At 37.7% G+C, this 17,668-nt stretch overlaps 1 protein-coding gene and 1 pseudogene across 3 annotated transcripts in view; both read left to right on the forward strand.

Moving 5' to 3' along the window:
• The first annotated feature begins 735 nt into the window (after positions 1 to 735).
• Positions 736 to 6,501, forward strand: LOC116530561 (annotated as a pseudogene).
• A 1,629-nt stretch (positions 6,502 to 8,130) lies between these two features.
• Positions 8,131 to 17,668, forward strand: part of MAP9 (microtubule associated protein 9) — a 28,405-nt gene continuing 18,867 nt past the window's right edge. For 2 of the 3 annotated variants that reach the window (XR_004260036.1, XM_032248608.1), the window contains exons 1-5: positions 8,131 to 8,324; positions 9,201 to 9,343; positions 10,117 to 10,201; positions 11,361 to 11,678; positions 15,832 to 16,058. Coding sequence is in view for 1 of the 3 variants with exons in the window: in XM_032248608.1 (XP_032104499.1) it covers positions 9,269 to 9,343; positions 10,117 to 10,201; positions 11,361 to 11,678; positions 15,832 to 16,058 (705 nt within the window). In the remaining 2 variants the exon portion in view is untranslated. The remainder of the gene's footprint in view (positions 8,325 to 9,200; positions 9,344 to 10,116; positions 10,202 to 11,360; positions 11,679 to 15,831; positions 16,059 to 17,668) is intronic. The other variant, XR_004260037.1, reaches the window with a different exon arrangement.

Genomic DNA, 17,668 nt, shown 5'->3' on the forward strand with positions numbered 1-17,668 from the left:
GTCTCAGATGGAAATGAAGAACGTTATTGGAAACTGGAGGAAAGGTGACACTTGTCATAAAGTGACAAAGAACTTGGCTGCATTGTGTTCACGTCCAAGTGTTTTCTGGGAGGCAGAACTTGTGAATGATTAAACTGAAATTTGCTAGAAGAAATATCTAAGCAAAATAGTGAAGCAGCAGCTTGACTCTCTTGAATGTGTATAGGAAAATGAAAGAAAAAATGAGTGATTTGGAGACCAAATGTATCATCAAAAGGGACCCAGAACTTAAAGATTTGGGAAACTTTTAGCCTTCTCAGCCTGTCCATGTTTTAACAAATAAGAAAGTGCCTTTGGGAGAGAACACAAAGGCTGTGGGTTAAGAGACATGGATCAGGGCTGTGCTATTTGCCAGGACAATGAAAGAGAGACCCTGAAGGTGTTCTGTAGATCGCTTGGGCTGCACTTTCATCACAGGCCCATGGTGCCAGAGCATTGAGGGCAGAACGGTTTCCAAGGAAGGCCCTAGGGTGCGCTGGGGACCTTGGGGCTTGCTTCCCAGCAATCATTGAAGTCACTGGCCCCCACTTTCTGGTGTGGCACCCCTTGGCTGCCCCCAGTGTTGCTCAATGGGTCCTGGTGCAGTGGGGGATGCGATGTTACCCCTCCAGAAGGCACAGGCAGAAACTACCCTTTGGCAGCATCTACGTGGTGCTAATTCTGCAGGTGTGCAGATTTTACTTTTCCCTCATAGAAATGGTGGAGGCAATGAAGAAATTAGCAGGGATGAATGTGGAGCTGACGGTTGAAGGACCTTCTATCTGTTGAAATATGAATGTGATTGTAGCTAGAAGAGCCTTTTGAAGAATAATCAGCAGCATTGAACAGAAAGAACAAGGGAAGAGAAGACAAGCTTAAAAATGATTCGGGAATATCAGCAAATGGTGAGATTGTTGTACAATAGTCCCGCCTCATCCGGAGTGTGAGTTACCTATGGTCCAGCACAATAAGGTATTTTGAGAGAAAAAGAGACATTTATATTCATATAACTTTTATTACAGTATGTTATAACTATTCTGTTATTCATCATTTACTGTGCCTAGTTTATAAATTCAACCTTACCATGGGTATGGATGCATAAGACAAAGCATAGTATATAGAGGGTTTGGTATTATCCATGGTTTCAGCACATCCACTGGGGGGGTCTCCAAATGGATCCCTCTCAGATAAAGCAGAACTACTGTACTTTCAAGAAAAATGATGAGTTTTTTAAAAGAATATGTTAATTTGTCCCATTCCTCTTTTTATTGACAGACTCCGTTTTTATATCCAATGTTGTGGTTTTTAATCTTTGGGTTTTATACAACAGAAGTTATTTTGAAGAGAGAGGGTTGTTGTTACCTGAATATGTCCCAATTTTTGCCTTTTAATTTTATAGTTTTAGAAAATGTCTCCAAGGAAAGGGAGGCTTATTTCTTTTGAGTGTCTGGCTTATATCTGTCAGTAATTTGGCCATAGCCATTGGCATTTTAGGCCACAGTCTAGTGCACAAATGCTTATATATGTAGTATACATTTTATATCTCAGTAAATTTTTGGTTTTCGCTCTTGTGGATTAGGCCACAGAATATTTCCGAGCAGAGGCAAAGAACTTCTTATCCTGGGAGCTCCTAAGGGTGGTGGTCAATTTTGAGCACTGTACAACCAGAGAACAAATTTAATTTTTGTTTTTCTTCTGTTAACTAAAACTCTTCATTGACTACAAAAAATGATGATTAGTTGCAATTTAACATGTATTTGTGTTCCTCTTGTGTGCCACACAATTTGCCTAGGTACTGTGAGTGTAAAGATGAAACATATGATTGCTATTCTTATGGAGGCTCAGTCTAGTTATTTTTTTAAATAGAATGAAACATATCAGAGTGGGACGCTGTAAGGGTAAGAATGATTTAATGATGTTATTTCATATATTGTAACACACACACACACACACACACACACACACACACACAAAGTGTTTCTTATTATAGCTCTTGTTCATAAAAGTTTGATAGTCATTACTCTAGTGCAGTGGCTTTCAATTGAGGTGATTTTGAACTTCCAGGGGACATTTGACAGTGTCTAGAGATATTTTTGATTGTCACAGCTTGGAAGGTGCTACTGGCATCTAGTGGGGTGGAGAGTGGGCTGCTGCTGACCATTCTACTATGCACAAGACAGTTCCCACAGCAAAGAATGACTCTGCCCACACTGCCAATAGTGCTGCTGTTGAGAAACTGATTCTAGTGGAAGATACAGGCATGTAAACACATGAAAGAGAATAGGGGAGGGAATTAGAGGGAAGGTGGAAAGTGAGCTTGGTAGGGAGAGGAAAGGGGGGGGGAAACGCAGTTACTGACTCGCCAGCTCTACAGGTATTGATCGACTTACGACCTATGCAACTTACGACCATTCGACTTTACGACCACAATCACTAGCCACGACTGCTCTGCATCTGGCAGCACAAAGGTTGCCCAGCTGGGCCTACGACGATGTGGACCAGCTTCTGGCAGCACTACCATCTCCGCGTGCATCATTTCAACTGTTATCCCAGACTCGGTACAGCAATTTCTGTTTTGTGTCTTGGATATTTTTCATCAAACCCCTCCCAATAAACTTCTTATACATTTCGAAGCAATGGACTCAAACATCGAACGATTTGCAAACATCGAACATTGAACGGATGGCGCACGATGTGTTTCGTCCATATCGGTGAAATTTATGAAGAAAAAAGAAACACAATTCAGACAAAGGTCACCATGTTTATGAAAAAGCCAACTCCGGGAACCCCAACTGCTGCCTCAGATGACGACATCGACAATCCGCAGCCAAGCACCAGCGGCCAATAAAAGGTTTCGTACATGTTTATATATTTTGATATGTTTTGCAATTGGGAAAATGTTTCCTATGGTATTTTTTACACCTGTATTTTGTATTTTTGTATGCACCTGTATTTTGTAATTCTGTATGTTTTGCAAATATTAAACCAGTTGTACTGGTAATGCAGTGTTTTACTTAAACCTGACGAATGTAAAAATAAGAAACAAAATGGTGCAGAGATGATACAAATGGCATAAAATGAACAATGAAAATTATGATATATAACAATAATGAAAGAAAATTATGATAAAATATGACTTAAAGATTTTTATAACATTATTTCACAGTACTGTACATATAGCCTACTCAACTTACAGCCAAATCGTGTTACGACTGGTCTGTCGGAACCGATCATGGTCGTAAGTCAAGCACTAGCTGTACTGGGCACTGTCCTGAGTGGGGAAATAATTTTATTCTATATATTTATGCAAAGTGTCATAAATACACTGGCACTGGAAGGGGTAGGTATTATCCCAACCCATGAATGCACAAACTGGGGTTTTGAGTGTTTAAGTAACATGCCTGAGGTCACACAGGAAGTTGTGAGCTGGGGCTGGGAAAGGTGGCTCAGCACTTGGGGAGATGGAGACAGAAGGATCACTTGAGCCAGTAGCAGGAAAAACAAAATGAGACCCTGTCTCTAAAAATAAAGTTGTAAGCTGGAATTGTTGCTACTACTACTCTGAAATATGCTGGGTCAAAGAATCTGGATGATCAATGGACAAGTTTTGTGTCCCAGAGGAATGAGGAAGTGAGAAAGTTGAAAGTGCAGAAGAAAGAAATCCATGAGCTACGCTGTGGGATTTGGGCTAGCTAGGAAAGAGAAGCAGGAAGCAAAGACAGCAACTGATAAATCGGGGAAAGATGGGAAAAGCTCAAGAGTCTGGATGTCTTAGATGAGACACATGCATAAGAAAGAGAAAGAAAGAAAGAAAGAGAGAGAGAGAGAAAGAAAGAAAGAAAGAAAGAAAGAAAGAAAGAAAGAAAGAAAGAGAGAAAGAGAGAAAGACAGAAAGAGAGAAAGAAGAAGGAAGGGAGGGAGGGAGGGAGGAAGGAAAGGAAAGGAAAGGAAGGAAGGAAGGAAGGAAGGAAGGAAGGAAGGAAGGAAGGAAGGAAGGAAGAAAGAAAGAAAGAAAGAAAGAAAGAAAGAAAGAAAGAAAGAAAGAAAGAAAGAAAGAGAAAGAAAGAAAGAGAAAGAAAGGTTGGGTTAAAAAAAAGAGCCTGGATGTCTGGATGAATTTCTAAATAGAAATAGCAAGAGAAGAGGAACTACAAAAGAAAGCCATGGACCTTTTGGAGTAGGGTGTTACAGTTTAAGTCTTCTAGTACGGAGCAGCACAACTAGGGGTATGGACAAGTGAAAGTCTTGGAATAGAGAGCAAAGAACTCTGTTGAATAGAACATGACCACACCATACCTTGGTGTGATCTCAGGTATTGAATAGGTTGGCTGTGGATACTCAGTGAATGTGGGAGAAGGACCTAGAGATCTATTGATGACAGAAACAGAGAAATAGAACGTAGAATATTGGCTTGTGAGGAGGAAGGGTTTGGAGTAAGAAGTGGGCAGTTATTGAGTATGTGTGGACCTAGGAGAACTTAGAAATCTTCCTTCTCCTAAAGCAGTCTCTATTTGAAAAGCCCTCGGGGAGGTAGTTTATTCAGAAAATAGTTTTGCTTAGCTAAGATAAGGATGCGATTATAGAAGAAAAAGCGAGAGAATGTGTTATGGTGGAAAGGAGGTTCCAGGAGCATGAGAGGAACCTGGAAAAGTTCAACAGTAGTGCCATGAGTTAATAGAAAAATAGGGAGCATTTTCTATCCTGGGCATGTGTGTGTAGAGGTGGTGTACATTTTCAGCATCACACATGGATAGAGGTGAGTGGCAATAGTTACTTTGGTCCACAGGTTTTTGGTGTCTTAACTAGTTATAGATCTCTACCACTAAAGGAATTGCCTGTTGAACATTGTTAGGAATGTGAGGACTGGAGGCAAACTGCCTGGGTTTGAATTTTGATTCTGCCCCTTGCAACCTGTCTGGGTTCCAATCCTAGCTTTGTTTATTAAGTTCTTTTAAGTTGATGATCTTTGGGGAAATGACTTAGCTTCTGTTTGTTCATGCAAATGGACACAATAGTTGCTACCTTGTGAAATAAGTTAATTCATGTAATTGCCCAGCATTTACCAAGGAGCAAAGAAGCATCAATGTTCACTGTTAGCCATTGGGAATTCTGTAGCTGGACTGTGAGGGGGTGAGTACGTGTGTGTGTGTGTGTGTGTGTGTGTGTGTGTGTGTGTGTAGCACTTAATAGCATTCATTAACGAAAAGATACTTTTTATAACATAGAGGCATCTTTCATCTCTTTTCATGTCAAGAGGGAAGAAGAGAGTTTGGAGGATGTGAATTCTGTTTAATACTAAGCTCTCTTCCTCAAAACCAGAGTACATAGAATGCCTAATAATTTATAGAATTTCTAGACTTCAACAATCTGATTTTTTTGAAAATTTGTTTTTGTTTTCTTAGGTTGAGACTGAGCTAATTTGTTGTGACATTCTTGATGTACACTGGAAAAATACCCCATTCCAGCAGCTAACATTGGCAAATCCAGAGTTTTCTATTATAAAATGTAGGTTCTATGCTAGAATGGAAAATGTAAGATTAAAAGTTGGCCTTTTTAGTATCCTGACTCTTTTCTAGGTAGGTTTCAACTTTTATTTAAGAATAATTGTTTAATGTTAGAAAGATCGTTAATGTTAGAATAAAAAGATGGTCAGGCTATTATAAAAATGTATTAGCTTTTGCTTTACTTATTTATATTCTTTTGCTTTCATGGGACCCATCCCATTTCCCTCCCCCAATGACCATACATTTCACAGTGCTATCTTAATGTTTTATATATAATTTTTGTTTCATGATTAATACACTGTCGTGCCTTTCCTTGGAACCACTGGCTTGTTAATTGTAGTCTAATAAGCGATAATTTTGTGGAATTTTAGAGGCTCCTCAGTTAATTTCTCTGGGGTTTTTACTTACATTTAGTAATATGAAATTTCTAAGGAAAAAATTGAAACAAAGCCAACCATTCCTGAGAGTGTTTAAAATTACTGAAGCACACCTTTTAATTGTTACATATATTTGTGTCACATATTTTATATAACATAAAACAATCAGCTTATTTTCCTTTAAAAATCATTGTTCCTCATTTAAACTTTTTTTTTTTTTTTTTTTTTGGATTTTGCTTTAGGAAAGGGGACTACCACAGGTATCTGGCAGAATTTGCCACAGGAAATGACAGGAAGGAGGCTGAGGGGAATAGCCTAGTGGATTATAAAATTGCTAGTGATATTGCAATGACAGAACTTCCACCAACGCTTCCCATTCGCTTAGATCTTGCTCTTGGTCGGGCGCAGTGCCTTACACCTGTAATCCCAGCACTTTGGGAGGCTGAGGCAGAAGGATCATGAGGTCAAGAGATCGAGACCATCCTGGCCAACATGGTGAAACCCCCTCTCAAAAAAAAAGAAAAACAAAAAAGAAACTTGCTCTCATTTTTTACGTATTCTACTATGAAATTCTTAATTCCCTTGACAGTGCCTGCAGATAAGTTGTGGGGAAGAACAAAAGCTCTTGGTGTGAAGAAGGTGTGATAGTTAATACTGTCAACTTGATTGAATTGAAGGATACGAAGTACTGCTCCTGGGTGTGTCTGTCAGGGTGTTGCCAAAGGAGATTAACATTGAGTCAGTGGGCTTGGAAAGGCAGACCTACCCTCAATCTGAGGGCACCATCTAATCAGCTGCCAGCACAGCCAGAATAAAAGCAGGCAGAAGAATGTAAAAAGAGGAGACTGGCTTAGACTCCCAGCCTACATCTTTCTCCCGTGCTGGGTGCTTCCTGCCCTCAAACATCAGACTGCAAGTTCTTTAGCTTTGGAACTCGGACTGGTTTCCTTGTTCCTCAGCTTGCAGATGGCCTATTGTGGGAACCTTGTGAGTTAATACTTGTAAGTGAATATATATATATGTTTATATATTATATAATTATATATATACTGTATATCCAGTGCTATATATCCAGTGACACGTTGGGCCAAAGAGCGGTGTTGGGTATGGGAGAGACTGGAGCTGGGGAAGTCACTTCCTCCGGGAGACGCTGTTTCCTGGCAACCGCCCTTCACCTCCGTTATTAGCCCGTCCCCTTTATATATATATATCCGATTAGTTCTGTCACTCTAGAGAACCCTGACTAATACAGCATTGTATTTTACTAAATGTCGTATTTCTTGTTATGCACATTTAGTTTTTCAATACATTGATTTATTAAGTTTATGTCTCAGCGTGACTTGTTTAGACAAAATTGAATAAGTGAAATATTAGCATATTTTAGAGATGTGGAAAAAATATCAGGTACAAGTTTAATTATTAGTCAATGTATTCAGTCAGACAATTCAAATAGGATTACGCTTTTTAAAAATTAAAAATAGTAAAAATTCATGTTATTTTAAAGATTTTCAATAAATATTTTTGGTTTTTATTTAAGAATTATCTATGCTAATTAAATGATGCTTACTTTGCTCACTTGAGTAGCACATGGACTTTTAGCTTAGTGGATCATTTTGTGTGTTGTCTGGTTTGATTCGAAAAAGATTACTCACTAAGTATACAAAGGGGGAAATTTTACATGAAAGTTAACGTCAAATGGGCTTTCAGTTGTGTCCACAGGCGTTGACTTCTCTCCAAGACCTTTGCGGCTTAGTTGCATAGAGAGCGTATGTAATACCGAATGCAATTCCAGGTACTCTTCCAAGTGTTCCACTTGCATTATTTCATTCAATTTTACAGCAACCTTTCAGGTGGTTATTATTAGTACACTTTTTTTTCCCCAGATGAGGAAACTGAGTCATAAAGACCTTAACTTGGACAATCACGTGTGTAGGAAAGGGGCAGTAGGATTCAAACGTGCAGTCTGAAACAGGATTCTGCAAACGTCACTACCGCACTATTCTGTCTCATCCACTGACACTGTACCTCGATTCTCAGAACTTCACGTCCTAACTGTGGCAAACAGCAAACGTGCTTTATCTGCAGCATGTGCAGATAATGACCCTTACTCTTACTGGCGAGGGTGAGGCTATCTGGGTGGGAGTTGGGCGGGTCCTGTCTCCTAGGCAACAGCACGTGCGCACAAGCGGCCAATAATGCACCCCTCTCCCAGGACCCAGGAAGGTGATGTCACTTCCTTCGTCTGATTGGTTGCCCCAGCGACACGTTGGGCCAAGAGCGGTGTTGGGTACCAGAGAGACGGGAAGTCACTTCCTCCCGGAGACGCTGTTTCCTAGCAACCTCCCTCCGCCTCTGTTATTAGTCCCTCCTCCTCGATTGGTCCAGGACCTGCTCTGCCGGCGCTGCCAGGCCCAGTCAGGCCAAGGTGAGCAGCTCCTACCCGAGGCCAGGCTCTTGGATCTCAGGGTCGCGGGGAACTCGCCGCGGGCGTCGGGGGCTGGGAACCGAAAGCAGGACCTGGAGGCCACTAGGGATCCGGACAGAGACCACGCTTGGGCCAGGCGTTAGCTGGGCGTTCAACCTACTGCGCGGTGGGGAGCGGGCGGGCACACGGACGCCACCGGGACGCCACCTGGCCTGGCCGGGAACTGAACCCGGGCGCGCACCGCTCCTGGCGGCCCTGCCAGGCCTCTGTTCCGAGCTCGGGAAACCGCGATTTTAAATGCGGCTCATCGCGAAACCTTCGTCTTTTTGTTTTACCTGGCTCTCTCAACACTTTTGTGAGAGGAAAAAGTGGCTTGCAATAAATATCGCTGGCTGTTCGCGGGTCAGCATGACGATCTTTTTCTTTGAATAGCGCTATATGCAAATATATTAATACATTTTTTTGGTGGTGGTGATCATAATTTTATGCCGACTATCCTTTTGATGGCCTTTTAAATAAAGCATGATTTATTTTGAAGGCAATGTTATACTTTAGAAGAGAGGTGAAAAGGTGCTCTGTTTTAATTGAGAGCGTTTTGTAGTATTAACTTGTAATTATTTATTTGCTGAGTTTTTAAGTAGTTACTAAACTATTTTAGGATAATTTTCATTTGATTTTTTTTTTTAACAAGCTTGTTGTGAGAATTTGATACTTCTTTACCAGAACTCCTTTTACATTTTTAAGTGAAGATGTAGCCTAATGTTCATATGAGATGCTTTTCTTAGTTGGTTTGACTTTCAGGGAAAGAGTAGAATCAAATGTAGTAAAATAAATTCTCAAGCATGCAAAGTCTGATTTTTTTTTTTAATATTTCAGCCACTATCAGAAGTTGAATTATTCTAACCATTAGCTATTTTATAAAGGTAAAGAGATAAAAATACAGTATGTCTGATGAAGTTTTTAGCACCACTTTGGCATATACAAAGAGTCCAAAAGTTACCAAAAGAACTACTTTCCAGGTAAAGTATTTCAAAATATTTTTATTTTGAGTCATTTCACAGTATAAGCACTGTATTAGATGTATAGAAATTGGTGATTCTAGCAGTCCTATACAAAGCAGGGGTAAATCTTTCATTTCTTTTGAGGTTTTGCAAATGATCATGTTTGTGCTTCATCCATTATTATAAACTCCCCTATATGGTTTTAAGATCACCAAAGTAGCCTCAATACTAGGTTCCTAGTAAGTTAAGTTGGATAGCAACCTTAAATTGCCATTTTTATATAAAAACTTTTTTTTTCTTTTGTAACATAATGCTTAAATTTTTTCTGTTGAGTCACTACAATTTTGAACTCAGCCTCTGAGTTTGCAATATTGATTGCATCCATTTCTGAAATACGCTGAGACAAGAGCTCTTAAAAATACCAATTTCTTTCAAACGGTCGGGTTTTTTTTTTTTTTTTTGATAAATTCTAATCTAAATTGAGCCCCTTCTTGTTTGTTACCCTCTAGCTCTAATCACAACCTGCAATTAATTTATTTGATAATATCTGTCTCCTCTAGTTTAACTGCAAGCTCCATGAGGAAGAGCGCTTGTCTGTGTTGCTCTGCATTGAGTTTGAGGCATAAAGTGGGTACATGACATAAAGTGAGCTTGCTCACTTTATATTTGTTAGATGAATGAAACCTAAGTTTGAAAGCAGTTATTAATCAAGCATTGTTTGTTTAAAGAATTACTTGTAAATATGATACCTCCATGTTTGGCTGGAAATTGATTTCAGTATCTCATTTCAGGATGAGCTAATAAGAGCAATTACAGCTCGCTCAGCCAGACAAAGGAGTTCTGAATACTCAGATGACTTTGACAGTGATGAGATTGGTATGTGGCAGTATGGAAAAATGAACTGCTTTTCTTCTTTTTGCTTCCTTAGTTTTGTATTTAGCCACCCCCTGCAACCCACTCTCCCAAATCACTTATGTTAAAATGATACCCATGCATCCACTAGTTTTAGATTTTCAACTTTTTAATTAGTAGAAAGCCACTGTTAATTTTTAAGAAGTTGTATGATTTTTCTTGTTATGGTTTTTTTTTTTTGAAAGTGTATATGAAAATATAAATTAATTGATGCCAGGTTTGCAGCAAAAGGAGGGCTGCCAGTGGTAAACCACATTGGAGAAGACAGATTCATCTGTAAGATGAAGCCTAGGAGGTGCTACAGCTAGTTAGCAACTAGGTCCCGCAGAACTAAACTTTGCTGCACATTGGAAGTACTTTATAATGCTTGCTATAAATCGGATTTTTTTTGGCTATGATAATGGGTCAATTTTAAAAACCATAGACTCTACGTGTTTCATATATCACTACTATCATAATTTAATTTGGTTTCTCTTAGCCATGCAAAAATATTAACATTTTAGTTTCAGTTGTAAGCATACGGAATTCTAAACTTCATGTTTTATTCTTTAAAATTTGGTGAATAATCGTTAATGATTTCTGTGAAACCAATCATAACCACAGTTAAATCACTGCTGCATAGTTAGCTTAGCATTCCTTATGATTCTCAGTAAAGCTAATATTCTGTTGTGGATGAAATTGTAGTTCCAAAATTTTTAAGGGAAAAAAATAGTAATTACTAATTAAATTCTTCATTTACAAATGTTCTTGATTTCATATGATGAAGTAATTTGCAAATAAAAGTTTTACAGTCCAAAATTGAAATTAAATGCTACATGGGTGATTGTTAGGGACCTTTTGACGAATTTTTCTAGAGCAAACATAGTGTTTACTGCCCTATAGACACACAATAAATACATTTTGAATAAATTAATGAAATTGGAACTATTTCATAAATGTCAATGAAACATTTGAGTTAGCTGTGGTTTTAGAGCTGCAAGTCTATTTATAAAATATATTTGTGCCTATTCATTGTTGTAATTTTGTTTGTAGTTTTTAAGGTAATCTTTTTGATTAAGTTAATATAACATTGACAATTAAAAAAAAATACTGTTGAAAACATTTTCTCTTTTCACTTTTTCAGTTTCCTTAGGTGATTTTTCCGACACTTCAGCAGATGAAAATTCAGTTAATAGAAAAATGAATGACTTTCATATATCAGATGATGAAGAAAAGAATCCTTCAAAACTATCTTTTTTGAAAACCAAGAAACCAAACAGTAACATAACCAAAGATGAGCTAGTATGTGCCATCAAAAATGATAAGGAGACAGCACCTGAAGGGTGTGAAGACATTGTTGTAAAATCCTCTGAATCTCAAAATAAGGACGAGGAATTTGAAAAAGACAAAATAAAAATGAAACCTAAACCCAGAGTTCGTTCAATTAAAAGCACATCTTCAGGTAATTTGTTAGGATTACTATAATTGCATTTCTTGAAAGTTTATTTTAAAATAATCAGTCCCAAAACTTTTTATATGGTAGCTAGTATATATTTAAGAAAAAAAGACAGTTTAACTTCAGTTTTACACACCTATTGTATTTTGTCTCGCATCTAGGCTGTTGCCCGATAGAAAGCCAGAGCACCTTTAGTCATCCATGACACCCATCGCTGTAGCCCTCCCCACACCTAGACCTGTGAATTTCAGTTTTGTTTGCAGGCATGGAACTGGAATGGAATCCTGTCTAATCCCTCTCACACTCCAGAGATTAGAGTTACAGCAATATTGAGACTAATCCTTAAAACAGTCATTGCTATACCAACATTGCACCAGAAAATTTTCTTGACATTTGTATATTTGAAGGATGAGTTATGTTGTTGCTGCTGCTCTTAGTTGAAGCTTCCAGGTGCTCCTTGAGAGAATCTCCATTTGGTCTCTGTATGTACGAAAATCTACTAAGATTCAGTTTTCCAAAGGAAAGTTCTGGTGTGATCTGAGATTACAGTAGATTTTCCACAATTCTACTGAACTTTAAGCATAAAGATACAAAGATAGAATGAAACAGAGACCAAGCCCTCTCATGCCCTGGGCTACCATTCATGAACTTGTACATGCAAGTTTAAGGGTTTTGTGTTTTTCAAGTCTTCTTTCTATTTTATAAAGGAATTATTAATTGATGTTAACCTTCATAAAAGCCTCCTTCCAATCTCATCGGTAAATACAGTGCTGGTAAATATTTCATACTTTGCTTATTGGATACTAGTGGTAACATCAGACAAAATTTTATTTCAGGCATATATTAGGGATCTGCTCCATTCTTCTTGACCCCACAATCCCATTAACTTTGAAATGAGCAAAGGATCTAAGCAGACCGAAGAACACTAGAATAATGTCCAGGACACGGGGGAAAAAAGCCACTGTGTGTTAGTTATATATGACTTCAGCAAATAAGTTAAGCTTCACTATCTTCATGATGAGGAAGCTAAAAAAGCCCTCTTTCTATTCCTGCAAAATTGTTGTGAGACTTTATTGAAGTGCATCTCATAATCTATTAAAAAAAAAAACTACAAAAATGCAAACAGGAGGCATAATTAAACAGAATTAACTTGTTAAAGTATACCTTCCAAGTAGAGTGAGTGAAATCAAAGCTGGAGAGAAGTGGAACATAATTAAACTTTGTTATTGAGAAAATGCTAGCATATAGCAGCTAAAAATTTGTCTGAGACAGGTGGACGTATATAATTAGAAGTTTATGGTAGATAATTAGGAAAGCAATAATCTACCTATTTCATACCTTCAAACAAACAAACCTGCCTGTGGTGGGTTAAAAGAGTTCAAATGAATCAGGAAATACTGTATTTTAACCACAAGGTGGCATCAGGATTCTAAATGCTATATGCAATGTTATATTCAGCATGTATAATATAAAAATAATTACCTAAATAGGTAATTGTATACATTAATTACCAAAAGAGCATTTTTCTTAAAGTATAGGCGTTTTTTTTCTTTCTGGGAACTTGACAGTACTCCTGGAAGTGGAATTGTTGTAGAAAATTTATTAAAGTCATTCTCAGCTTCTTCATGTTGAAGAGTAAAAATTGAGGCTAGTGTTCCTAAGATAATATTTGGCATATAGAATGTATTAAGTGTTTAAATGAATAAATTGATATATGAATGATTTATCTTTGAAAGAGGGAATATAGTTCATGAGTTTATCCTTCTCTAAATTCTTTGACATTTTTATTACATATATAAGTTTGGAACTCAGTATTTTTAATGTGGTGAGATATTGCTGAGTAGCAAGTAATGCTTTATCAAAATATTAGAACTTGAAGGTTTTCTCTGTCCTTGCTTATCTTTTATAAAAAGTATAATAACCAGACCTTACAACCACTACTGAAGGGACAGTTGCTCTATAAAGTGAAAGTATTTTTTGCAGGATATGTTTTTATTTTAATACTAACATGACTGAAATCATGAACTTTGGAATCAGGATGCCTCTCCTTTAATCTGAGATCTGCAGCCTGGTATAGTTTGTGACTTTGGGCATGAGACCTCCTTGTTCTCATTTTATTCATCTTTAAAAATGGGGTAACAGTTGTCTACCTGTAGGAGTTTGTGGCAATTAAATGAGTTCACATATTTGAAGTGCTTAGAACAGTATTGGCATAAATTTACCACTCTATAAATGTTCTGATTATTCATTTTATATTTAGTATTTGTTTATCAACATGCTCAGCAGATATAAAGTATCCGTCATGCAGGATGCATAAGTTCTAGAGATCTGCTGTACAACATTGTGCCTGCGGTTAACAATACTGTCTTTTGCACTTAATGGGAAGGTGGATCTCATGTTGTGTTCCCACCACAATAATAACTCAGCACCTTCTTTCAGGCATTATATAATACTCTACTTAAAATGAGGCTCCAAAGGCATGCAAGCATTTGTTAGAAGGAAAAGCAGGAAATTGATATTCTAGGCAGGGGCGTCAGCTTGGGTAAAGGTCTGGTAGGAGGGATTGTGGCATGTGTGCGTGACAACTCTTAGCCCAGCATTTCAGGAACACGATTACAAAATGGCTGGAAACAAGACAGTGAGGGACAAAACCATAAAAGCCTTTTATATTGTTCAAAGGCAGTTAAGCTTTTAGGATGGGATCCTGGGGAACCATTGAAGAATTCTGTAGAGAGGAGTGATGTGATCTGATTCGCATTTTGTATATATCGTGGAAGCCGTAATCTAGGAAAGAGCAGATAAGGACCTGACAGTGAGGGTGTAGAAAGTGGAATAAATGAGATATTTGGCAAGTAGAATTGATGGGGTGTATTAATGCTTTGGATATAGGGGACAATAGAAGGAGGAATCTAGGGCCCTTGGATTTGGGGTTGAACATTTGGCTGGAGTTAAGGATGTAGCTAAAATTTTCAAGGAAATATTTATTATAATACCAACGTGGTATGGCTGTGGAATCTTCTGGCAGCAGTCATAAACCCATTTATAGGTAAATGGGAGGAAGATGTTACTTAGACCAGTTTTGAAGTTTAGAAAAATGCATTTGTAGAACAATAGAAATGTAAATATATATAGCAGGTAAAATTCAGGCAAAAAATATATACGTGGAAAACCTTTCCATTATTTTTCAAATGCTTGAGTGCGTATCAGCATTAGATTCTTGTTTTAAACTTAGAAGTAATGGAAATAGCAAAATTTTAATAACTGCTAAAGAAATTTTATGGACTCAGAACAATTAACTCATAAAAGATTCCTTCTTCTAGTGAGATTTAGCACTCCTGTCCCTTGTGTGTCAACATCTTCATCTTTGTCCTTGTAATAGAACTGACCTTTGTCTTGTAATTTTGTTTAGAAAAATCAACCTGTAAAGTCCCTGGACAGGTCCATTGCCACTTTGTTGATTATGAGATTTAGTAACTTGTACAGGGCTTGGTACTCAAAGGTTTGTCGGATGAACCTCCTCATTTTTTAGTGGTAGAAACAGGCAAGATTTTTTTTTTAACCTTTTTTTGAATACTATAAGAGTTCATAGGCCAGGCATGGTGGCTCATGCCGGTAATCCCAGCACTTTGGGAGGCTGAGGCGGGTGGATCACCTGAGATTGCGAGTTGGAGACCAGCCTGGCCAACATGGAAAAACCCTGTCTCTACTAAAAATACAAAATTAGCCAGGCGTGGTGGCGCGTGCCTGTCCCAGCTACTTGGGAGGCTAAGGCAGGAGAATCGCTTGAACCTGGGTGGCAGAAGTTGCTGTGAGCCGAGATCATGCCAGTGCACTCCAGCCTGGGCAACAAGAGTGAAACTCCATCTCAAAAAAAAAAAAAAGTTCATAATGTTGAAGAGTTAACTTCTCGTGAAGCTAAAGTATACCAGTTACTTTCACGATGGCAACTATTTTTTTTTTTTTACTTTGATTATTAACTATCATTTACTTGTGCCTTACTAGAGCTCTGTATAGAAAAGAGTTGTGGGTTTCATCTGGACTCTTGAGGTCAGAGAGCTAAGGAGCATGGGCACAGGAGGGAAGTATGGTGGCACCCAGAGAGATAGATAAAGCCATGGTTACTTTTTTGTACACACACTTTAAGCATTTTATTTTTCAGCGGAAAACAACAGCCTTGACACAGATGATCACTTTAAACCATCACCTCGGCCAAGGACTATGTTAAAAAAGAATAGCCACAGAGAGGAGACAGATGGACTAGAAGATAAAGAAACTGCCCTCGGTGAAGAATTGGAGTTACATTCTTCACCCTCTTCCCTTCCAATGCCGAATGGCACACAATTAGAAGCTGAGAAAAAAGCATTCTCTGAAAACCTTGATGCTGAGGTTAGCACTACTGCTAAACTGTTGAATTGTGTTCTTGAATTTATGCTTTTTTATCTAATTATGAAAAAGAGGGAGAGAATGAATTTGTGTGCATGTGTGTGTTTTACATATTTTCTTCTGCAACTGATAAGGAAATAATTTTTAAAAATACACTGTATTCCACCAAGTCTAAACCTGCACGAATTGTAAGATGTAGCATTATTGTACATACCAGTAAGGAAGAAGGAAATGAATCCAATTAAACTATAACACACCAGTGATTGTAGTGTAACCAGTTTTAGAGAAAGTAAAACGTCAAAAATGTTGCTTTTCTCAATCTGTATGATAGTGTTTATCTTTAATAATTTTTTAAATTTATGTATCTTTGAATTATGTAATTTATGGCTAAGAACAATAATGTCATTTTATTTATTTGATTAGATTCACTCAACAAATGTGTGTTCAATGTTCATGTCACTGTTCTGTGTTCTTTGGGCTATGTTCCAATAGCATTTAATGTGGCCTTACAGATTTCCATCAGGGAGTTTACTATGCATTGTTATTCACTATGAGAAGTAAACTTTCTCTTCTGAACATTACAGAAGGGAAAAGTACAGGAAGAACATTTCTTCTCCATAATCTGCTTGGGCAAATTGGGGAAAAGGAACTGCATGCCACCTGGCCAAGCTTCTTTCTTTTTCTCATCCGTTGTCGGCAGTGTTGGTGTGTAAGGATCTGTGCCCTGGGAGGTGTGGCAGAAGGGGCCAAGAGTAGCCCCTCTGTGCTGTGAATAAATGGGGAACCCCCCTTTATTCAGACCGGAAGTATCAGGAAGCACAATAGGCTACCGATTCAAATCTTGTTCTGCAGTTGAACTTTACTGGCACAGCCGATTATTTGATGCACGTCTAGCTGACACCACCAGGCTGTTTCTTAATTTGTTCTGAAAACCCGAAGGCGAAGCCCAAGCAATTACTTTATATTTGAGAAAATTATCTGGTCAGTTGAATATTGTGCTAGTCTGTTGTAGCTGCTGTAGCAAATTACCACAAACTGGTTAACTTAAAACAACAGAAATGGATTCTTTTAAATTATTAATGCTAAACTGCCTAGACTTAGTGTATCTTATGAAAGTCTCATTTGCATTTGCAAAGTAGATGTGTTCCTCAGGTGTTGAATGTTTTGTAATTTAAGTTTGGTCAACATGGTTGGTAACATCACTCAGATCTTCTTATCTTTATCGACTTCTCATCTAATTTGTTTACCAGTTACCAACTTAGGGGTATTAATATATCCCATTATGTTTGTGGGTTTGTCTATACTTCTCTTTACTTCTGTCAGTATTTACCTGTTTTTTTAAGTTATTGTTTTTATTGTTGTTTCTCTGTTATTCTTTTCTTGCCTTTTTTTGAGGGTATAATGAATTTTTTAGTTTTTTATTGTTATTGACCATTTATATCTGTTTGCATTATATTTTTCATAGTTGCTCAGTGGGTTGCAAAATACATCTAAAAATTATCACAGTCTATTTAGAATTGATATTGCATTGTTTCACATTTGATATAGAAACCTTGCTTATAGTTCCATATATATATAGTTTCTCATCCATTGTGCTTTTGTTGTCGTATATA

Source organism: Sapajus apella, unplaced genomic scaffold (genome assembly GCF_009761245.1).
Source record: "Sapajus apella isolate SASKATOON/1434 unplaced genomic scaffold, GSC_monkey_1.0 scaffold67, whole genome shotgun sequence".
Taxonomy (NCBI): domain Eukaryota; kingdom Metazoa; phylum Chordata; class Mammalia; order Primates; family Cebidae; genus Sapajus; species Sapajus apella.